The 24,643-nt window shown below is 36.6% G+C and overlaps 1 protein-coding gene across 1 annotated transcript in view; it reads right to left on the bottom strand.

Moving 5' to 3' along the window:
* Window positions 1-24,643, bottom strand: part of LOC150102406 (uncharacterized) — a 357,402-nt gene that overhangs the window by 60,674 nt on the left and 272,085 nt on the right. The window contains exons 16-17 of the mRNA XM_090399570.1: window positions 22,903-23,023; window positions 1,898-1,990 (exon numbers count right to left, since the gene is read on the bottom strand). Coding sequence (XP_090255696.1) covers window positions 1,898-1,990; window positions 22,903-23,023 — 214 coding nt within the window. The remainder of the gene's footprint in view (window positions 1-1,897; window positions 1,991-22,902; window positions 23,024-24,643) is intronic.

The following is a 24,643-nucleotide window of genomic DNA, read 5'->3' as shown; positions in this document are numbered from 1 at the left end:
ACATTAGTCCTACCAGCCCTATTTTATGGAAGTGAAATCTGGATAAAACAAAAAGACAAAGATTAATAACAGTTGAAATGAAGTTTGACAGAAAAACTGCAAAATATACTCTTTTCGACCTCAAAAGAAATGAAGAAAGAATTAAACCAGGAATCAATAATAGAAAAATAAAAAATATAAACACAAATGGATGGAACACGTTGAAAGAATGAAAACAGAAAGATTACCAAAACAAGCCTTAAATTATAAGCCATTAAAAAAGAACACCAGGATGTCTGCTAAAGAGATTCAATTATGACTTCTAAGTCCAGAATAGGCCACTCTAGGTCTGAATCCTTGAAATGCATGATGATGATGAAGACGAATTCTGGAAATGGGTTTTAAGATGCCAGAAATATAAGGAATTAGAACTTGACATACTGATTCCAGGGATACTTAAGGGTCAAAGCTATATAACTGAGAGGAGTCCTCCACATAGCCTTTAAAGGAATGCGGAGAACTGACCAGGGCTTCTGACCTAATGTCCAATCCTCACCTCTCGTGGTGCACCCTGTTGGGTATCTACCTGGATACTGAACAAACAAGGATGGGCTGGCAATTTGGGATTTAGCCGACCAAATTGTATTCTTATTGGCTTAAACCAAAATACAAAATGATGGTACAACATGACAAAATTTCATGCCGGCTGGGGCATCACCCAGCCGGCATGAAATAGTTAAACAAGGCCTCCCACCTCTATATTGCTATAGAGACCAAATATGATACATTGTTTTTTCAAACTTCACACAACAATAAATTCATTCCCTAAATGTATGTATCACTATAGATATATTGGCTTAAACTTTTTTTTTTTTTGTGAGTGGAATTGAAAAATAAAATAAAAAGAGGTGGGATGGGGGGGGGGAATAACTACTGAAAATTAAATACCGTGTTTACAATTGTTTATTTATTATCCACTCAATTTTTTTATCACAATTATTTATTATCCTCTCACTGGTTGGTGAGAGTGACTATGAAGTGATCACCTGGGCTGTAACCAGTCATATGAAAACTACTCTGAAGAAGGGATGTGTGTGGAACTAAAGACTGGTGATTATGAGAAACTTAGAAGATAATTGGAAGGTATAGCATGGAAAGAGTTGAGTGACAAGGAGACAGATATTGCTTTGGCATTAATCCAGACCCATTTAACAGCAACACTGTCTGAGTGTATTCCAAAGGTGAAAAGGCTAAATAAGGTAGGAGAAAATGAATGAATGAAGAGATTAAGCATGAAACCTGGAAGAAGATGTTGTGGAGGCAAAACAAGATTAATGTTGGTAATAATCAGTTGCATGAAGAGTACAAAGAGCAGGCCAGGAAGGTGATTCAGTTGGTAAAGCCAACAAAAGTGCAATATGAGAAGAAATTAGGCAATCAAACTAATAAAAGATTAAAAAAAAATTAAAATTTTTTATTATTTTTTTAAAAAAGCTAGTAATAATGTAAACTTAATTGTCTAGCACTATCAAAGTATCCTATGTGCTGCTTGATGGAATACAACAGAAATGATAATTTCCATACAAGCGTGAATGAAAACTTATCAGAAGATGTGCATTTTTCCAGACAGATAAATTATATTATATCACAGCATCCTCACACTTAATGACCCTTTCAAAAGTAAGAATTATATCTGAAAGCAGCAGATTATGCACAGATATAGCCTATCCATTTCTTTTCCTTTCTCTTTCTCTCTATGGATGTTACTATCAATTCATGAATTAGGAACATCAGTGTTGTTCCTAATTCATGCATATTTGTTTTAATTTATCCTCAAACTATACTGAATCCTTATTGTGAAGCTCCATACACAATAATATATTTTAAAAGTTTATGCAAAGTAAAAACAAAATCTTACCCTTTTCAAGGAACTGGCTCATTCTTTCCTTAAAAGGCTGTTCATGCTCAACATCTGAGCTATCTAATACCCTCTGTACCTTCCTTTCACAACCTATTGAGATATATCTGATAATTTAAAATCAATAAAGACAGCTATTTTAGAAATATTTCATTTAATTGCTTTAGTTTTTTTTTTACTTTTCTTATCTTTAATCTATTCTATATACATAAAAAGATAAGCCGAAATTTGAAATGTTTTTATGTCACGTTTTTGTCTCTTCATTGTTTTGAAATGTCCAACAATGTGTTTGCCTTCATGAGACAAACACATTGTTGTCTCATGTCTTGAGTCATCAGAATTGAAGGAGAACCAGCTTACTAGCCTGAAACTCGGGAGGGTTGGGCACCGTAGGTGCCGGGGGGGGGGGGGAATTCCCCCTAGTAGAATATAATTAACATATTTTTATATTCAGAGGAATGTTTTAAATTTATATAAATTCCAAGTCTTTAGAAAGAGCACTCAGTCTTTTTCTGGATCAAATTAATTATTATTTGTCACTTTCTTATGAAGAAAATGTTTGTTTGTTTTTTTTTTAAAATAGGACTGTTCACATAAAATATACTTACCATAAAATAAGCTTATAAGCTGAACTGGCAGAACCTTAGAAACAGACTGCATAAGAAGAGATGTTCATTATCCTGGGGGGGGGGGTATCAAATGTCTTAGTTGCCAGTTGTAATTACAGTAATTTATACTGTATGTAAATTGCTGTAACTAGGATGCATATTCATGAGTTTATTCCACATGCATAAGCATCATAATTTCACTTGAGGCAAGTCATTTGAGCAACATGAAATTAACTGATATGCAGAAAGGTGAAATGAGGATTTTATTACACCCAAGTATACACCACTAAAGTCTGAAGAAACATCTGCACACATGAAAAACCTTTTGTGGCAAGTAACTGCTGATTAATACCAGTTATTTACATTTCTTTTGGTAAGTGGAAAAGTGATTAGAGAGAAGAGAGGGAATCTGTTAATGTTTCTTGAACAGTTATTTGTGTTCTTGTAGAGAGGCTTATATGCTGGTTAAACATGATAACTAATAATTAAGGAATTGACAGCGTATACTAGAAATATAAATTAAATAAACTTTAATATATACTTTCCGATATTTCGGCAAACGTCACGTTGCCATCTTCTTGGGAACTTAATACAAAGACACGTGCACACAAGTACTACATAACAGCAAATGAGAACCGAAGCTAGGAAGCTACCGTTTTCCTAAAGTCCTGATGGTGACCCCTGGCGGGCTATATTGGTAGTTCTTGGACTTTGGGCTGAAGTTCTGATAAATGTTTCCCAAATTTGGGGCAGTCTCATGCATCCAAATTTGTTGAGGTTTGGCATGTTCCTAAGGGCTGAGGCTGATTCCATGAATAGTCTTTAATATTTGAACTTGCTGCGGTGTATTACTGTGGCTTTCTTCCATCTTATTCTGTGGCGAGTATCCAGAGTGTGGTCTGCAAGCCCAGAGGCTGTACTGGTGAAATCGGATGTAATCCTTGTGTTCTGAGATTCTGATATTTGCTGTCCTGCCTGTTTGGCCAAAGTAGGACAATTTACAGCTGCAAGGGACCTGGTATACACCAGGTATGCCAATTTTCTGTGTGGTCTGTAACAAGTGGTCAAGTCATGTTTTTTTAAGATTTTGTTGATTTGATTTTTTTGAGGTGCCTCGGACGTAGGGAATGGTGATGGATTTAGAGTAATCTTTTTTGTGAAGGGGGAGGGGGGAAGGTGGGTTGTGGATAACTGGTTTAAGTATTTTTTGGATTCTTTTTTTTTTTGGGGGGGGGGGGGGGTAGCCATTGGCTGAGAAAGTGTCACGGATGTGATTTAGTTCAGTGGTTAGGGCTTGATCATTTGAACAGATTATTTTTGCCCTGTTCAATAGTGTCTTAATAACTCCATATTGTTGTGAGGGGGGGGTGATGGGATTGTTGGTGAATGTATCTGCCTGTATGGGTGGGTTTTCTATAAACTGAGAAAACAGTTTATAGAAAATTAGCCCGTGGGGGGGGGGAAAAACATTAGCTTCCTAGCTTCGGTTCTCATTTGCTGTTATGTAGTACTTGTGTGCACGTGTCTTTGTATTAAGTTCCCAAGAAAATGGCAACGTGATGTTTGCTGAAATATCAGAACGTATATATTAAAGTTTATTTAATTTATATTTCTAGTATACGCTGTCAATTCCTTAAAGATGAGAAATTGATCAGGTGAGTGTGGAGCTAAACATTATACGTGGGTAGTCTGAAAGAGTTCTCGGCCTAACAATGAAAAAACAAATTATAATTTCAAAATTATTTTAATTTTTCAACATAATCTTCCTTAAGACTAATGCATTTATTCCAGCTATGCTCCAGCGCCATTATCCCATACCTGTAGTGGTTCTCAGTAAGATCTGCAATCCCCTCTTGATTCAAAGAAAAATGCTGACAGCGAGGAAGAGATAGAAGTTAGAGGGAACCAAATCTGGGGAATAGGGTGGATTTTCCAACAATTCATAGTGCAGATCCCTTAATTTTCCGAGTGCCAAACACCTTTGTGGGCAGGTGCATTGTCCTGATAAAAGATGATTTCTTTCTTTCTGCAAACTGGGTCTTTTCTCAAGAATTTTTTTCATCTAGCCTGGTTAAAAGATAAAAATAATCTTCCCTGGTTATTGTTTTACAAGCCATTGTAATAGCTTGTTCCACTGCTGATGGAACTGATTTTCTTCTTTGGCACTGAACAACAGGCTTCTGTTCACTGTTTTGACTGCTGTTTAGATTCTGGTGCGTAACGATGAATCCAAGTCTCATCCATAGTAATAAATCGATGCACAAAATCAGTGTTATATTCTTGTTAAAATGCTCCAAGAACTGCTCGGAGATTTTCATGTAAGTGAGTTTTTGATCTGCTGTGAGCAAGCGCGGCATCCATCTCGCGCAAAGCTTTTTCATTTGCAATTCTTCACAAAAAATATATCCTACACGTTCTTTTGAAATGCCTATAGTCCCAGCAATTTCACACTTTGACTCACTGGTCATCCAATACCATATCGTGCACTTGATCAATGATTTCTGGTGTTATATTTTTTGGACGTCCTTCATGTGGATCATCTTCAAGGCTGGTACGCCACGTTTAAACTCGGCAGCCCATTTCTTAATCATTGAAAACAAAGGAGAAAAGTGCCCATAAACTTTTATGAACTTTAAATGAATTTCTTTTGGCGTTAAACCTTCTTTTACAAAGAATTTTATAACCGCATGATACTCAATTTTATCCATTTCAAGGGATACAGACAACACTTTTGCTTCAGAAAGCTGTATAAAACAAAGTACTTGATAGAATGACTTGAAATTTATCATGGACGCTTATGACAGATCTTACTGATAGTGTTGGCATCTATGGTCGAGAACTTTTCTGAGCACCCTCGTTTGACCAGCAGTTGCTTGTGTTTGTACGTGATTAGAAGGGAGTGGGAGAGTGTTGATGGCCAGTTTAGTGGAGCAGTCCATGAAACTGTCTATAGAAAAAACAACGTAGAAACAGAACATCTATGGAAAGTGATTGGAGGGAGATAGAGAGTGTGTAAGTGAAAGAGGGGGGGGGGTCATGGATTAAGTGAACATCTCACTTCTGGATATAATTAAACATGCTGGAGGAGGTTTTTAAAAGGTGGACAAATGGATGGGTGCTAGAAAGGATCAGTAGAACTTTAAAGCTCATTAAGGATATTGACAGAAGAAAGTTTAAATACTTTGGGCAAGGATGGAAGGAGGACTACTCAAAATAGTAACAGAAGGTAAAGTCCCTGGAAAAAGAGGAAGGGGTAGACCATCAATGAGATGGATGGATGGCATGTCTGGATTGACTGATCTTCAAAGAGTTGAAGTCTCCAGAAAAGCATGCAACAAGACCACCTGGCGAGGACTGGTGTGGCATGTCACTAAGCATCTGAGTGATCATTCAGCATCGGTTGATGTCCAATAATTCGGTCATGGTAAAATAATCTTTAATGCCTGAGAGACTATAACAACTTCAAAGCTCTCTGAAAAAGAATAATGATGGAGAGCAACATTTTTCTTATTGACTGGGACATAGTTAATATATTCTTGTGTTGTCAATTTTCTCTCTTTTTTTTTCAAATTTGTAGATGATTCACAGACGCTCATGTTCAAACTTGTGAAGTTCTTATAGGTCTGGAGATTAGAATTTTAGTGTTTTATATAATTCATGTTTGTATCTTACTCCTTCCTTGATTAAATTATTACCATATCTAATTTTAACACCAGAAAAGAGCCAGATAATCCTTAATAAGCCTATCATTTTTTATTGCACAGCAAAGTTACTGGTATAAACGCGAAAAATTATCCTTTTTAATATACTTTTACTTTTATTAATTAATGCTAGTGAAATGAAAAGAATGAAATGAAACTCTCTGCTCTCAAATTATTTGATATCTCTTTCAAAAGGCTTCATTCATAACCACCACTTCAATCTCTCCTGCTCTTTCACATCGCTTCTTACTTTATCAGATTCCTTCTTTGCTAATTTCTTTACCTTCCAGCAGCAGTCTCTCCAAATGACTCACACCTAAACCATTCAAATGCAGTCCGTCACTCTTATAAAATTCAATTCGTCTTCAAACTCATTCCACATATTAACAAACTCCACTCCTTTCTCCTCACACATATTATTCACAATCTTCATGCTATGCTTCATTTCATCACTGTCATAGCTGAGCAATAAACTGACTACCTTTCCTATCACACTATTATCTTTTATCCTTCTCAACAATCACCTGATATCCAACCTTACATGTTCCTTGTTCCCAGTCAAGTCATTTGTTCTTATTACCACTACTAACGCTTTTGCTCACTTACTCCTCATATCCAATGCCTCAATCACTCTATTCGTTTTACCTCCAGAAAAACAAACCCTGTGCATCTTTTCATTAACCACACCTCTAATAATTGAATCCCCATACAACACCACTCATGGGTATTTCGTTAGAATATAGATATTAATATAAATATTAAAATATTGAATTTTGTTAAAAAAAATAGCATAATTAATTTAAGCCTAGCAGTAAATCCTATATATTTGTGTGTGTGAGCATGCGTGTATGTGTACATACTCGCACTAAAATCAGCCTATATAACGTTCTGCCTAAACCAACTTTTAAATAAGGAAGCAAAACATGGACCATGGAAAATGAAAAATTCAAATACAGAAATGAATTTATTCACATAAAATGCTGGATAAATCATGTGGGATCACAAAACAAATGAAAAAAATTTACATTCTCTGAATATAAAACAATGGATAGAACATCTAAATCAAATCTTGTATAAAGATTTAAATTATTTAAATGGTTATAACCAAAGAATTAAAAATAAAATCACTGACAGTTTTGCTCAACATTCTCCAAGGGATGGAGAATGTCCACAGAACTATTACTGCATTTAAAGACAAGCTGCCATGAATACTGTTACACATGACTTATCTTATTTTGATCAAACAGAAAAATCAGTTAAAAAAACTTCTTTCGGAACACCAAAAGAACCATATTCAGCTTATCAAACCTCGTTAATCTGGTCTGGCTCAACATGAAATTGACAACACTAATCACAGAATCCAATAGAATAATACCCAAATTTTTGCATAAATGTACTTGTAAGACTGAGTGTTTATTCAAAGTAAGTGCCGAAGTCTTAAATCATAATAACTGCCTTTCTATTCCAAAGCTTGGAAAGTTGCTATCCTCAACTGAGTTAATTTTTTTATATACTTCTTCTTCTTGTAGATAAGCCTATACGTTGGTAATACATAACTGTTAATTTTAAGGAAAGAACAACGTATATTATTATATTAACTAAATAACTTTAATTAATAATTCCAATATTTCAGTGATGTTACATTACCATATTCAGGGAACATAAAAATTAATGAAATGTGCACGCAGCCACTAATACTGAGCAAAAATGGCTGAAGAAAACAACTGAAATCAGTCCTAGAGTCCTAAAGGGTTCCACATAGTGAGCCAAATTGGATATTAATCTTGGCTGTTTGGGCTGATGTTCTAAGAATGCAAGCCTCCCATATTTGGGGTAGTCTCATGCATCCAAATTTATTGAAATTAGGGGAGTTTTTTTTAAGGCTGAGACTGATTCTAAGAATAATCTCTCATATTTAAACTTGCTGCAGTGTAGTAAGGAAGCTTTCTTCCAACGTATTTTATGGCAGGTGTCAAAGGCATGGTCAGCAAGTCCTGAGTAGCTATAACGATGGAAACGGATATAATTCTTATGTTCAGATATCCTGATATTAGCAGTCCTGCCTGTTCAGCCATAGTAAGACAATTTACAACTACAAGGAACCTGGTCAACTCCAGGTAGGTCTAGAGGAAGTTGCTGGTCTTTGGGAGAGCAGATAAGAGATGCCAATTTTTGATATGGTTTGTAACAAGTTGTCAAGTCATATTTTTTTAAGATTTTTGTTAACTTTTCAGAAGTTCTACGAATATAAGGAATAGTGACAGATTTAGAGTAGTCTTTGTTGTGGAGGGGGTTGTGGTTAACTGGTTTTAATATTTTTTGGATTTTATGGGGGTTGTATCCATTGGCTACAAAGGTGTTAAGAATATGAATAAGTTCAGTAGTAAGGGCATTGTTATCTGAACTGATTCATTTTGCCCTATTATATAGGGTTTTTATAATCCCATATTGTTGGGGGGGGGGGGGAATGGTGTGAACGCTGGTGAATGTATCTACCTGTATGTGTAGGTTTTCTATAAACTAATGGATACCTGGTTTTCTAGAGAAAGCCAGGTATCCATTAGGCTGGAGTGTAATCAGAGTACCTAGGAAAGGGAGATTGTTATTGTTTTCTTTTTCTAAGGTAAACTGGATCCTGGAGTGTCAATTGTTTAGGTGCGAAAGGAAGTTTTCGAGTGTGCCTAGGCCATGCGGCAAATAGTGAACACATCATCTACATAGCATAGCCAAACAATAGGTTTAAGTGGAGCCGAGTTTAAGGCTTTTTCCACAAAGGTCTATGGCCATAAAGAAGTTGGCCAAAGGTGGGGAGAGTGGAGAACCCATGGCAGTCCTCTCTGTTTGTTTGTAGAATTTTCCTTCTCAAACGAAATAGCCTGAGTTCATGGTGAACTGAAATAGCCTGAAGTTCATTGGTGAACTGAAATAGGGGCTGAGATATCAGGAGAAAATTTGCCTTGGATAAGGTCCAAAGTATCTTTGAGTGGAACATTGGTGAATAAGGAGGAGACATCAAAACTGACCATTATGCCAGTGTGTTGGAGTGAGTGGTTTTCTATACTGGCTTTTAAAGTGGGCTGAATTTTTAATGTGTGAAGGTGTGTTGGCAGTATATTGTGCGAGCACTTTGGCTAAATGTTTGGCTAGTTTGTATGCGAGGGGGAAATGATGCTGTCTACAATGGGACGTAATGGCACATTTTGTTTATGGATTTTTGGAAGTTCATATATTCTGGGGGGGGGGGGGTGTCTAGAGTTAAAAGGTTTTACTTTATTAGTAATTTCCACAGGCCAAGAAGTAACCTTCTTAAGGAGCCTATGGAGTGTTCTGATTTGGGAGCTGGTAGGATCATATTCTATAGGGAGGTAAGTAGACTTATTTAATAGCAAGGAGGAAAGCTTACCTGTGTAGTCGGTTTTAGAACTACAGTGGCATTTACCTTATCCGCTTTAGTATTTATTATTTTACTATTATTTTTTAATTCCTGTAGAGCTTTGAATTCTTCTTTAGAAAGGTTGCATTTTGGAGATTTAGCTTTAGTGAGAACACTTGCTGCATCTAGTCTGATATTGTTGGCAATATGGTAGGGAAGGTTGCAGATATTACGTTCTAGGCTTCAAGGTTAGGGATGACAGATTTATTACTGTGTTGAGAGGCAGTTGAGGTTTGCTAGCTGAGTTCTTTTCAAACTTTCAAATTTTTTGATGTGCCGACAACATACATTTTTGGAATTCCTTATTTGCTGAATAATTAGAGACGTCGGAGAGGATCGTCCAAAGATCATCATTTAGCATAGCGGTAAGCACATAACTTGACAACTTGTTACAAACCATATCAAAATTGGCATCTCTTATCCACTCTCCCAAGGACCAGCAACTTCCTCTAGACCTACCTGGAGTTTACCAGATCCCTTGTAGTCGTAAAATGTCTTACTATGGCCAAACAGGCAGGAATGCTAATATCAGGATATCTGAACATAAGAATTATATCCATTTCCACTGTTATAGCCACTCAGGACTTGCTGACCATGCCTTGGACACTTGCCAAAAAATACGTTGGAAGAAAGCTTCCTTGCTACACCACAGCAAGTTTAAAATGAGAGTTTATTCTTAGAATCAGTCTGAGCATTAAAAAACTCCCCAAACCTCAATAAATTTGGATGCATGAGACTACCCCAAATATGGGAGGCTTAGAACATCAGCCAAGATTAATACCCAATTTGGCCCACTAGGTTGAACCCTTTAAGACTCTAGAACTGACTTCAGTTGTTTTCGTCAGCCATTTTTTGCTCAGTGTTAGTGTCTGCATGCACATTACATTAATTTTTATGTTCCCTGAAGATGGTAATGTAACACTAACGAAATATTGGAAGTATTTATTAAAGTTATATAGTTAATATAATAATATACGTTGTTCTTTCCTTAAAATTAACAGTTATATATCACCAACGTATATGCTTATCTAAAAGAATAAGTATAATCCACGGAGATTCCTTTGCACGCAAGGCTCGTCAATACAGCAAGTTAAAACTAAAGATAGCTAGACAACTGAATCAATTAGCCTTTCTAAAACGCTGCCGGGATAATAATGTGATCCCTAACTGTGTAAAACTGAAGCGCTGATTCACTTCTCCTAAAGCTCTCAGCATATATAGAGGTACGAGCTTCGCTTTATTACGTGAGCAAATTACTGCTACTCGCTTTCTCTTGGCCAACACTAACGAGGCTATTCTTACACCAGAAGAAGAGCTTACTGCTACGCTAAATGATGATCTGTGGATGATCCTCTCCAACGTCTCTAATTATTCAGCAAATAAGGAATTCCAAAAAGTATGCTGTCGGCACATCAAAAAATTCGAAAGTTTGAAAAAGAACTCAGCTAGCAAACCTCGACTGCCTCTCAACACAGTAATAAACTTAATAAACCTGTCATCCCTAACCTTGAAGCCATCACCGTGCTCTCTCTAGGCCACAACTTCGCTATAACACCAAAAAAAATCCCTTCTGAAGAAATAATGATTCAATTAGAACGTAATATCTGAAACCTTCCCTACCATATTGCCAACAATATCAGACTAGAAGCAGCAAGTGTTCTCACTAAAGCTAAACCTCCAAAGTGCAACCTTTCTAAAGAAGAATTCAAAGCTCTACAGGAATTAAAAAATAACAGTAAAATAATAAATACTAAAGTGGATAATTTAAATGCCACTGTAATTCTAAACAAAACCGACTACACAGGTAAGCTTTCCTCCTTGCTATTAGATAGGTCTACTTACCTCCCTATAGAATATGATCCTACCAGCTCCCAAATCAGAACACTCCATAGGCTCCTTAAGAAGGTTACTTCTTGGCCTGTGGAAATTACTAATAAACTAAAACCTTTTAACTCTAGACCCCCCCCCCCCCCCAGAATATATGAACTTCCAAAAATCCATAAACAAAATGTGCCATTACGTCCCATTGTGGACAGCATCATTTCCCCTCACATACAAACTAGCCAAAGTGCTCACACAATATACTGGCAACACACCTTCACACATTAAAAATTCAGCCCACTTTAAAGCCAGTATAGAAAACCTCTCACTCCAACAACTGGCATAATGGTCAGTTTTGATGTCTCCTCCTTATTCACCAATGTTCCACTCAAAGATACTTTGGACCTTATCCAAGGCAAATTTCCTCCCGATATCTCAGCCCTATTTCAGTTCACCATGAACTCAGGCTATTTCGTTTGGCAAGGAAAGTTCTACAAACAAACAGAGGGGACTTCCATGGGTTCTCCACCCTCCCCACCTTTGGCCAACTTCTTTATGGCCATAGACCTTCGTAGAAAAAGCCTTAAACTCGGCCCCACTTAAACCTATTGTTTGGCTACGCTTTGTAGATAATGTGTTCACTATTTGGCCACATGGCCTAGGCACACTCGAAAACTTCCTTTCACACCTAAACAATCAACACCCCAGGATCCAGTTTACCTTAGAAAAAGAAAACAATAACAATCTCCCTTTCCTAAGTCCTCTGATTACACGCCAGCCTAATGGATGCCTGGCTTTCTCAGTTTACAGAAAACCTACACATACAGGTAGATACATTCACCGGCGTTCACACCATCTCCCCTACCAACAATATAGGATTATAAAAACCCTATATAACAGGGCAAAATTAATCAGTTCAGATAACAATGCCCTTACTACTGAACTTATTCATATTCTTAACACTTTTTGTAGGAGTTAAGATTTTATGGGGGTTGTAGCCAATGGATACAACCCCCATAAAATCCAAAAATATTAAAACCAGTTAACCCCAACCCCCCTCCACAACAAGGACTACTCTAAATCTGTCACTATTCCTTATATTCGTGGAACTTCTGAAAAGTTAACAAAAATCTTAAAAAAATATGACTTGACAACTTGTTACAAACCATATCAAAAATTGGCATCTCTTATCTGCTCTCCCAAGGACCAGCAACTTCCTCTAGACCTACCTGGAGTTTACCAGGTCACTTGTAGTTATAAACTGTTTTACTATGGCCAAACAGGCAGGACTGCTAATATCAGGATATCTGAACATAAGAATTATATCCGTTTCCATCGTTATAGCCATTCAGGACTTGCTGATCATGCCTTGGATACATCATCATCATCATCATCATCAAATTCCTGCCATGTACCCTCAAGGGGTGTACAGGATATGACAGTACTACATGAAAAAATTACACCATTACTAACTTCCTATCTACAATTTTCCTCCAAATCAGTCTGTTACTTGTCAAGACTCCAACATTATCAGATCTTATATTTCTATCGTCTAAGGCACTTTGTACCGTATCAATCCACCTATATCTTGGTCTTCCTCTGGGTCGTTTTCCTGCCAACCTGGCAGAGAACACTTGTTTTGCTAATCTTTCCTCTCCCATTCTATTTAAGTGACCATACCATCTGAGATTAGCTCTGCTAACGCATTCCTGGATGCTGACAATGTCAAGTTCTTTCCTAATATCGTCATTTTTAATATGATATTGCCATTGATGCCATCTGTTCACGCCTCTAATCTTTCTCAGGACTCTCATATCTGCGGTCTCTAGTCTTTTACTTCTGACCCAGCTCTCAGATCCATAAGTTAAAATTGGTTTGAACACAGTCTTGTATACAGCTAATTTAGTGTTCCGACTAATTTCTTTCTTATTCCATATGAATTTATTCAATTGACTTCCCACGATACCAGCTTTGCTGATTCTGTTGTCTATTTCTATATTTAGTTTACCATCTTCAGTAAAAATTGTGCCTAAGTAGCTGAAATGTTTTACTTGTTCCACAGGTTCTCCATTCACAACACAGTTGACATTTTCAATGATTCTGCCTATTTTCATTGTCTTTGTCTTTTTATTGCTGACCTTCATACCATATCTATTACAACAGCTATTCAATTTAGTCAGAGAATCTTGCAGACTTGTAGCGGATTTATTTAGAAGTATAACATCATCCGCATAAAGCAAAGAGCTGACATTAACATCTCCAATTTTGATATCAGGTTTAATACCACATTCCTTCATAATGTGATCCATATAGATAATGAATAACAGAGGGGATAATGTACATCCTTGTCTCACACCAGATTTAACATTAAACCATCTTCCTGTACTTCCTTCAATTCTAACTGCTGACTCACAACTCAAATAAAGACTAAGTATTGCTTGATATAATGCCCCATTGACACCATATAACTGCAGCGTATTGAATAGCTTCTCTCTTGGCACCTTGTCATATGCCTTTTCCAAATCGACAAAACTTAAATACAGATCTTTGTTATATTCCCATGCTTTCTCGACTATTTGTCGTAAAGTGAAGATCTGATCCTGACAGCCTCTATTTGGCCTGAATCCAGCTTGTTCTTCACCAAGCTTTTCTTCCACAATTCTTCTCAACCGTTTCTCAAGTATACTTGCATAGATCTTGCCAGGAACACTCAGTAGGGAAATACCTCTGTAATTCTCACATTCAGTTTTATTTCCCTTTTTATATATGGGTACTATGAGAGCTCTACTCCAATCATCGGGAATTCGTCCCTCTGTCCAGGCTTTCTGAACTATGCAGTGCAGCCACTGTAAGACTCTTATACCACCATACTTGAGCATTTCTGGTCGAATATCATCTACTCCTGCTGCCTTTCCACATTTCAAGCCTTTGATGGCTTTTTCTACTTCAAGTATGGATATGTATTCCTGACTGCATGCCTGGTCAGTGTTTTTTATCACTGTGCTGTCATCACTGCTTGTTTCATTTAGCAGTTTTTCAAAGTAATTACTCCATACTTCAAGGATATCTTTTTCTCCTGTTTTCATTTCACCTTTATCATCTCTAATTCCTTTTACAGCACTCTTTCCTCCATTCCTAAGCTTCTTCAACAACCTCCAGAATATTTTGCCACCTTCTTGATATTTATTTTCTATATTCTTGCCAAAGTCCTCCCATGACTTTTGTTTAGCTAGTTTTACACACTGTTTAGCTTTCTTACATTTGTCTCTGTATTCTGTAAGAGTAAAAGCTGACTTATTTGCCAGGAACTTTTGATATGCTTTCTTCTTTTCCTTCACTGCCTCTTTAACTTCCTGTGTCCACCAGGGAGTTCTGATTTTTTTATATTTGCACACAACCTCACCACATGCCTCTCTGGCAGAATCAATTAATGTTTCCTTCAGAGTTTGCCACTGAATTTCCAAGGTTTGATTCCTGTTCTCAAACTCTTTCATTTTCTTTTCAATAATATTTCTGTATTTTAGTCTACAGTTTACATCTGAGAGCTGCTCAACTTTTATTCGCTTTAAAACTTTCTTACATGTTATTCTTTTCAATATGAAATTCAATTTTATCCTGCTCAAGACTAAATAGTGATCACTTCCAATTTCAAATCCTCTGTACACTCTGGTGTCCTGCACCAGGGAGAAAACATCACTATCAACATATAATAGATTTAGTTTAATCCTTTATCCCAGTGTGAGCAAACAAAGTTTGCACCTGAAAATATCTTCAGGACTAAATATAGTGTTGTACTATCTTATCCAGTAAGTAGTGCAACACCAAGGCAACTCGTGGTAAAGGTGGAGCAAGCTACCAGGCACTTCTAACCCAGTATCTCCCATAATGCAAAACACATTTCCTATGTGGATATGTATACTGTTATGCATTAAAGGGATTGGCCATCTACCCAGACTAGTTTCGACCTTTATTGAGGTCTCTTCAGTGGGAGCCAGGCCCAGAGCTGGAGATACCAGGCAGAAGCAGTAGCAAGTCATCTGTGCCTATGGGAGTTGCCAAAAGGTTTATCACCTTTTTTAAAAATTACTCTGGATTTAGAGAAAGATGTTGAAAATTTATTTATCACTAGGTTAGACTATAATAGATTTAGTTTAATCCTTTATCCCAGTGTGAGCAAACAAAGTTTGCGCCTGGTGTTGCACTACTTACTGGATAAGATAGTACAACACTATATTTAGTCCTGAAGATATTTTCAGGCGCAAACTTTGTTTGCTCACACTGGGATAAAGGATTAAACTAAATCTATTATAGTCTAACCTAGTGATAAATAAATTTTCATCACTATCAACAATAACATAGTCAATGAGACTTTTCTTATTCCTAGCCTCTTCTCTCCATGTGAATTTGTGCACATTTTTATGTTGGAACATGGTGTTAGTAATAACCAGTCCATGTCCTGAGCAGAAATCCAACAGATATTTGCCATTATTATTAGCTTTGCTCTTTTCTCCAAATTTTCCCAAAATATTTTTGTATGTCTCACAATCATTTCCTACTCTACTATTTAGATCCCCAACAAGGACCAACTTTTCCTTTTTCATTGTGTCAGTTGCTTTTTCTAAAGCCTCAAAAAATTCCTCCACTTCTACCTTAGTAGAACCTTCTGTGGGACCATAGGCACAAATAAGTCTCATTGTCCAGTTCCCCATTCTCATATTTGCCCACATTACTCTACTTGAGACTGACTGCCATTCAAGAAGATTAGCCTCGTATTTTGTGTTGAATACTATGGCTACTCCTTCTTTTCCTTGATTGTTATTGCCTGAATATAACATTTTGTATTTATTGCTCAGAAAGATCTCACCAGTTTTGGTCTTTTTTGTTTCAGTCACCCCTATTATGTCGATCTGGTACTTATCTAATTCCTCAGCTAGCTCCATTTCTTTGCCATTCAGGCTTCTTACATTGATAGTACCGATCTTTAACTCTGGTGATGTTGAGTTGGGGTTTGTTTTCAGATTTGTTCCAGTAGCTGACTTTTCGCTGTTCGCCCTGGTTCCCTGGCGAAAACAACGGGGGCCTTGTTTAACCGGGCGACGCCCCAGCCGGCATGAAATTTTGTCATGTTGTACCATCATTTTTTATTTTGGTTTAACCAATAAGAATACAATTTGGTCGGCTAAATCCCAAATTGCCAGCCCATCCTCGTTCGTTCAGTATCAAAGTAGATACCCAACAGGGTGCACCACGAGAAGGTGAGGATTGGACATTAGGTCAGAAGCCCTGGTCGGTTCTCCGCATTCCTTTAAAGGCTATGTGGAGGTCTCCTCTCAGTTATACAGCTTTGACCCTTAAGCACCCCTGCCTTGGATACCTGCCATAAAATACATTGGAAGAAAGCTTCCTTATTACACTGCAGTAAGTTTAAATATGACAGATTATTCTTAGAATCAGTCTCAGCCTTAAAAAAACTCCCCAAACCTCGATAAATTTGGATGCATGAGACTACCCAAAATACGGGAGGCTTGCATTCTTAGAACATCAGCCCAAACAGCCAAGATTAATACCCAATTTGGCCCACTAGGTGGCACCCTTTGGAACTCTAGGACTGACTTCAGTTGTTTTCTTCAGCCATTTTTGCTCAGTGTTAGTGCCTGCGTGCACATTTCATTTTTTATGTTCCCTGAAGATGGTAATGTAACATCACTGAAATATTGGAAGTATTAATTAAAGTTATTTAGTTAATATAATAATATACGTTGTTCTTTTTTTATATATAATATATATATATATGCATATCCTGATATTGCTTTATCCTAGCCACTACATCACTGCATGTTTATAAGAATTCTATTGTAATGCATGTATTTCTCTGTTCTTTTTGTATTCAGATTGCTATTATTGTTCTTCAGGTCATACTGATGTTTTATAATATGTAAAATAAAATATTTGAGATTAATTAAAAATAATTACAGAATACCCAAATTACTGTATACATATATGACCATGTTGCCACCAATTGTTGAGAGTGATCATAGGGTCTTGACTTGGGAGGTGGCTAAAGGTGTGGAATTTACAATTAAGACAGGGTAAACGTGGAATTATCAGGCTGGTAAGTATGACAAGCTTAGGAGTTTGATTGGTTCAGTGCCATGGCATGTACAACTGCAAGTTGATAGTGCATGGGAGGCAGTCAAGAAGTGTTTGCATGAAGCAATGGCTGACTGTATACCCAGAGTCCGAACAATAAATCAAGTAATGGTTAACTGGATGAATAACACCATTAAGTTTGTGCTGCAAAAAAAGAAACAACTATGGAGGGAATTTAAGGAGAAAGGTGACCGGCAGGCACATGAATGGTATAAAGTGCAGGCCAGAAGGGTAACGAGTGTGGTAAGAAAAGCAAAAAAGGATTATGAAAGAACATTGGCCATGCAAGCTAAAGAGAATCCTAAACAGTTTTTTAGATATGTAGCAAGTAAAAAGAAAAATGTACATGGCAGAATGATTTTAAAGAATGCCGATGGTAGGGAGGTAACTGAATCAGTTGATATAGTTGAATTACTGAGCAAGCACTTTGCAAGAATATATCATCCAGGTGATGACATTGCAGAAATTAATGAACCAATAGATTATATGGGAATTGTTGTGAATGAAGTGGAGGTGAGTAGTCTATTGCAAAACCTCAATGCCAATACATCTGTGGGATTGGATGGTATACCAGCTTGTGTCGTACGTGAAGCAGCTAAAGAATTTTCAGTACCCTTGACTATTTTGTTTAATTTGAGTCTCTGTCTGGTTAGTCCCGAGGGGGTGGAAAGAGGGGAAAATAATTCCACTGCATAAAGGAGGTTCCAAGACCTGTTGTAAATTACTGACCGATTAGCATATCAGGAATTATTGTCAAGGTCTTGGAGAAATTAGTCAAGAAAAGAATACATGATTGGATAGATGAAAATGGGATACTGTATGGGGGACAACATGGTTTTGTGAAGGGTAGATCATGCCCTCAGTAACTTACTCAAGTTTTATAACACAGTGACGGCTGAACTGGGTAAGGGTAATGGTTTACAGTGATTCTACTAGACCTTGCCAAGGCCTTTGACAGGATACCATATGGAACTCTAATCAGTAAACTGGAGCAGATGGGGATGGATATAGGGTTGGTGAGATGGATAGGAGGGTGGTTGATGGAGAGATACCAGAGAGTGGTTTATTTAAGAGTTGCGTCCAAAAGATGGTTTGTGACTAGTGGTGTGCCGCAGGGTTCTGTTCTTGGACCACTACTTTTCAATTTGTTCATTAACGATATAGGAAAGGATCTGAGAGGAAGTGTTCACCTGTTTGCTGATGATGCAAAGTTGGGTAGAGCAATTGTGAGTGCACAGGATGTCAAAATTTTACAGGATGATTTGGATAGTTTGGAGGACTGGGCTAAGGAAAATGGATGTCAATTTAATGTGGCAAAGTGTAAGGTTATGCATTTTGGGATGAAAAGATTAGTAGCAGTATATCACATTGGTGAAACCGTACTCCAGGAGATTGATGAGGCCAGGGATTTCAGTGTTGGTGGATAGGGAGTTAAAGTTTAGGGGGGGCACATCGCAAAAGTGGCTAAATTAGCTCATCAAATCACTTGGCTTCTGAAAAATACTTTAACAAGCAGAGACAAACAAGTTATTGTTCCTATGCATCGAGCCTTGATAAGACCCCCCCATCTAGGCTACTGCGCCCAGATATGGGAGCCAGGGTTTCTTCTTGATGGGGAGGAGGTGGAGAGGATCACGAGTGACCAAGATGATAGCAGGTCTGTGGAATGAACCTTATGAGAATAGGTTGAAGATTTTTGGGGGTTGCAAAAATTGGTTGACAGTTGGAAAAGGGGTTATATGATTGAGACATTCAAATTACTGAAGGGTTTCTATAGGATTAATCCAGAAGATATTTTTGAGAATAGGATTGGTGGTGGGAGGACTAGGGGCCATGCATGGAAGTTGTGCAAGAGTGTGGTTAGTAGGGGTGTTAGAACTAGGTTTTTTACTTGGAGAGTGGTGAATGAGTGGAATAAGCTGCCAGAGTCTGTTGTGGGTGCTATGACCGTGAACGAGTTCAAGGCAAGGTATGACAGATACTGTGTGAATGTCAAATAGTTGTTCTTGACATGATGTTAGGGCTTCCCTCGATATGTCTGTAGACTCCTTGGAGTTGCCCGAAATAACAATAATAATAATAATATAAAAAAAGGAGAAAAAGAAGAGCTAGAAGAAAACAAGGAAGTGATGGCATCAGACAAATATAGACCACTTGGTCTCATGATAGAAAGAGAAAGAAGAATTATCATCCATGTATTTTTTTATACTCCTCTTTTCAAATGATCTCAGTGAACTGTTTTTATTTGATCTCATATTTTACTCAGTATTCTGTATTAGAATTTACATTCTTCTTCTCTCTTCCATCATCTATGTGGATGATGATGAGGCCGAATGAACTCTTTCCACTTCTGTCTGTCCGGAGAGAGTCCGAACAATTCTGTCCAGTTTGGTGTCACTTGTTGTGATTTGGTTTTCAGGTCCTCTTTTATTTTATCTATCCATCTAATTTTGGACCATCCTTTGGATCGTTTACCTTCCATCGTTGTATTCAGGGCTTTAGATGGTAGTCTTTCTGTTCCCATTCTGGTCACATGGCCGAATCATCACAGTCTTCTTTCTTGGATTTTGTCTATTATTGTTATTTCTTGTTTTTGTCGTTTCCTTATGTCTTCGTTTCTTAGTCAATCCAGCAGAGATACTCCAAGTAATCTTCTTAGCCAACCCATTTCAGTAACTAATAATTTTTCTCTTCAGCCTTTTTGAGATTCCAGCATTCGCTTCCATAGAGGAGTATTGGGACGACCATTGTTTTATAGATTCTTACTTTTGTTACTTGTTTGATGTCTCTTGACTTGCATATTTTATTAAGTTGTCAAAAAGTTTGGGATGCTTGACTGATTCGTCTGTTTAATATCTTTTATAATTTCACCATTGTACTCAATAACTCCTCCAAGGAGTTATTGAGTACAACGTAGGTGACGTTTTCTACCTACTCTTGATTCTTACTATCAATTTCAATTTTCAGATTGGTGCTTCTTTTTCCTATTTGCATAATTTTTGTTTTGTCTATATTTATGTTTAATCCAGATGTTGTACGCTCCTCCTTTATTTTATCAGAAATTCGCTGTAGATTTTCTTCTGTGCTTGCAAGTAATGCAATGTCATCTGCAAATTTTAAATTTGTCACATTTTTCCCATATATTTTGATTCCAGAGTCTTCATTATTTAAATTTAAAGATTGAACAGGTCTGGGTGACAGATTGCATTCCTGTCTTACTCTGCTCTCTGTGTGGAACCAGTTGGTTAAGGTGTCCTCCATTTGCACTGCACTTTCAGGTTTCTCATACAGATTCTTTATTCTTATGGTTTTGTTGGGAATTCCAAATTCTTCCATAGTTCTCTTCTATGGATTGAATCAAATGCCTGACGAAAGTCTATGAAATTTATGTAGCAACTTTGGTTGTACTCTAGTGTCTTTTCTATTAGTCTTAAGGTGAATAGTTGATCAATTGTGCTTCTCTCTGGTCTGAAACTGGCTTGTTCTCCTAGTGCCAGTTCTCCATATGGCTTAATTTGTTTTTGGAGTAAAAACTTTACTTGGAATACTGAGGAGGCTAATGCCTCTGTAATTACTGCATTCTATTTTATCTCCTTAGGAGTTATGACTAATTTGGTTCCAATCAGTAGGCACTGCTTCATTTTTGTAGATCCTTTCAAATAATGTTTTTAGTGGTTCCAAAAGTTGTTCCTTTCCTGCTTTTAAGAATTCTGCATGTATTTGATCAATGCCAGGTGCTTTCCTAGTTTTGAGTTTTTCTATGCTGTATGCTATTATTTCTTTGGTAAAGATATTTGTTTCCTCTTCCATTTCAGTGGCTGGAATCGTAATATCCTGGGAGCTGTTTTTATTATATAAATCTTTGAAGTATTCTTCTCATCTGGCCATTCTTTTTGTTTTACTTTCAATTAGTTGTCCCTCTTTGTTTTTGATCATTAAAATTTTTGTTGACCGTGTCTTATTAATTTGGTCTATTTGTTTATATAATCCATGAAGGTTATTTTCTTTTGATAGCTTTTCTGCCATTTTGCATTTTTCTTCTAACCAGTTATTCTCTTCTCTTTTAACTAGTTTTCTAATTTCTCTAGTTAATCTATTATATTCATTTCTGTTATAGTTCTGTTTTAGTTTCATGCTTTTCCTTTGATCACTTAATCTTTTTATTTCATTCGAGATCCAATCCTTTTTACACAGAAACCTATTGTTTTTTCTGCCGAATTTAATATTATTTTCTTTAATTTGCGCCAATGTTCTTCGATGTTTATATTCTGTTTTGGTAGTTCCTTCAGGTTTTTATCCAGTTCCAGTTGATATTTTCTTAGAATATTGTTGTCTTGTAGTTTTTTTACATTCAGTCTCCTTTTGACTCTAAAAGTGCTTTTTTCAGATTTTAACTTTATTCTTAAGTTTGCTAATACTAGCTTATGGTCTGATCCACAATCTGCAGAGAAAGATCTGCAGTTTAGGATACTTTATTTCCATCTTTGGTTTACAATAATATAGTCTATCATATTCTTGGTTTATCTGTCTGGTGATATCCATGTCCATTTTCTTTGGGGTTTTGGATGTTTAAAGAGTGTTGGTTATTGTTAGTATATTTTTTGAGCAGAAGTTTAGCAGTCTTGCCACTTTCATTGCTTTTTCCATACCAGAACTTTTGATTACTCTTGGCCAGGTATCCCAGTCTTTGCTTACTTTTGCGTTTAAGTCCCCCATTACAATTAGGAGATCTTGACTTGATGTACTGCTTTTTGCAAATCTATATAGAACTCTTCAATGTTTTCTTCTGATGATGTCGAAGTTGGTGAGTATACCTGAATAATAGTTAGTGATCCGATTGATGTTTTGAATCTTGCTTTAATTATCCTAGGTGAGATAGGATTGTAGGACAATAGAGAGTTTTGAGCCTTTGGTTTTAATATAAGTGCTAGTCCTTCTTGGTGTTTGTTGTCCTCCCTGCCTAAAGTTAAGATTTTGTACTGTCCATGGTGGAATTCTCCTTTTTTCAGCCCATCTGGTTTCGCAGAGTCCAATCACTGCCCATCGGTAGTTGTCTAATTCATGCAGTAGTATTTCCAATGCTCCTTCCTGGTAAAGAGTTCTTACATTCCATGTTCCTATGCTTATGTTTTTCCTGTCTATTAGGTGATATTTTGTTCCAATAGCATATTTTTTGCCTTCACTAAGAATTTACATATTTTTTTTATTCTGTTTAAAAATGGTTTTGCACTTCATTAATATGTGTCCACAGTTTAAAAATTAATTATGCACTAGAAAATTCAAAAGCATTACCTGTTATCTGAGAATAAAGTTTTTTTAGATCATTGCTTACATCATCAAAGTTAACTTCACTTGCTCTAGCTATATCACTTGGTTCAGGAAGAGGCAGCTTAGCAGAATCTAAGAAAATATCCTAAGATAAACAAAATTATATTAATATATTAAAAAATATATATAATGTTATATTATATTATGTTATATAATATAACATTAAATATGTTATATAATATAGCATAACATAATATTATATAACATAATATATATCATTAAAATGTTATATAATATAACATTTTTAATGATAATATAAATAAAATTATCTTGAGGTGAAGATGTTTGTCAAGAGAGCTGGAGAAAGGTGTGTCGTGATATCGATAATTTGTTACATTTTTGTATGATTTGTATATTTGGGTGTCTAAGAAGTGAAACAGGTATATGTGATTGGTAAGCAGTGTTCGGTTTAATTAAAATTGTGAATTAATTAAATTCTTTGCACTTCTTGTTTCTAGTTTTGAGAGTGAACAAAGTGGCAGTGAGATGTAGACTGGTGCAAAAGACAAATGCAAGTGGTGTAAATTTTCAAAATGGTGAGGTGCCATGAATGCAATATGGAGAGGATTATGAGGAGGCACAAGAGTTTGGGCGCTTAAGAAGTGAAACAGGTATATGGATTATGAGACATCCTTGAATGTAAGTGGTAGGCAAAAGAAGATCATGAATGTAGCTACAGAAGTATGCAGAGTTGACGGTATAATTGAATGCATGAAAAATGGTGTGGCTAATATAATAAGACAGTGAGTATTTGATGGTGAGATAGTTGCAGTAAGTGATAAAACAGTAAATGTGCAAGGTAGCCAAATGCAACTGGCTTATAAATGGCAGTGAAAAAGTAATTGAAGAAATGAAAGTTGAGTACATAAAGATGAGGCAAGAGATTAAGCATATTAGGAAAGAATTGCAGATCTGCATAGAAATATGAGGAAGAATGGTATGAGAGATAACCTTTTGAAAGAGATATCAAATAATTTGAGAGAAGCCCTGTATAGGGATTCAATGATTAGAGGTCTGGTGAGTGAAAAGGTGCAAACGAATAAGCAGGGTGATTGAAGCACTGAATAAGAGGAGTAAGTGAGCAAGAGTTGGTAGTGGTAGTTGGCACAAATGATTTGGTTGGTAACAAGAATGGATGTCAGGAGGCTGTTGGTAAGAGTGAAAGATAATGGTGTGGTAGATAAGGTAGTCAGCATATTGTTGTCAAGGTATAATGATGATGAGTTAAGAAGAAGAAGAGTGAAAATTATAAATGGTATGCTATCAGAGTTGTGTGAGGACAAAGCAGTTCATTTTGTGAGCATGTGGAATGAATTTGAGAGATAGTGGAGGTCAATAAAAGAGATGGGCTACATTTAAATGGATTTGAAGTGAATCAGTTAAAGAAACTGTTGCTGCAAGAGAAAGTAATGAATGAAGTGAATGGAAGAACTGAGGAAGCAAAAGATGCTGTGGAAGAACAGGAGAGTAGGGTAGGAGAATTTGTGAATGGAGAGGTGAGTGAAGAGAATGGGAGAGAAGAGACATAAGACAGAGAGGAAAATGGGGGAGGGAATCAGGATGAGGAGGGAGATTATGTGAGAAGTGTAGATAGTTTCAGGAATGGATGTGTGAATGTACAAGAAAGGATTAATATAATGAGAGATGTGAAGATAAAATTTATGTCTAGGGACAGGTCGAATATCAGTATTAACAGAGAGGAATG

This window comes from Typopeltis vanoorti, chromosome 10 (genome assembly GCF_054136105.1).
Source record: "Typopeltis vanoorti isolate ZY-2024b chromosome 10, IOZ_Tvanoo_1.0, whole genome shotgun sequence".
Lineage (NCBI taxonomy): Eukaryota > Metazoa > Arthropoda > Arachnida > Uropygi > Thelyphonidae > Typopeltis > Typopeltis vanoorti.
Note: the sequence above shows the minus strand (reverse complement) of the source record. Positions and strands in the feature narration are given on the sequence as shown.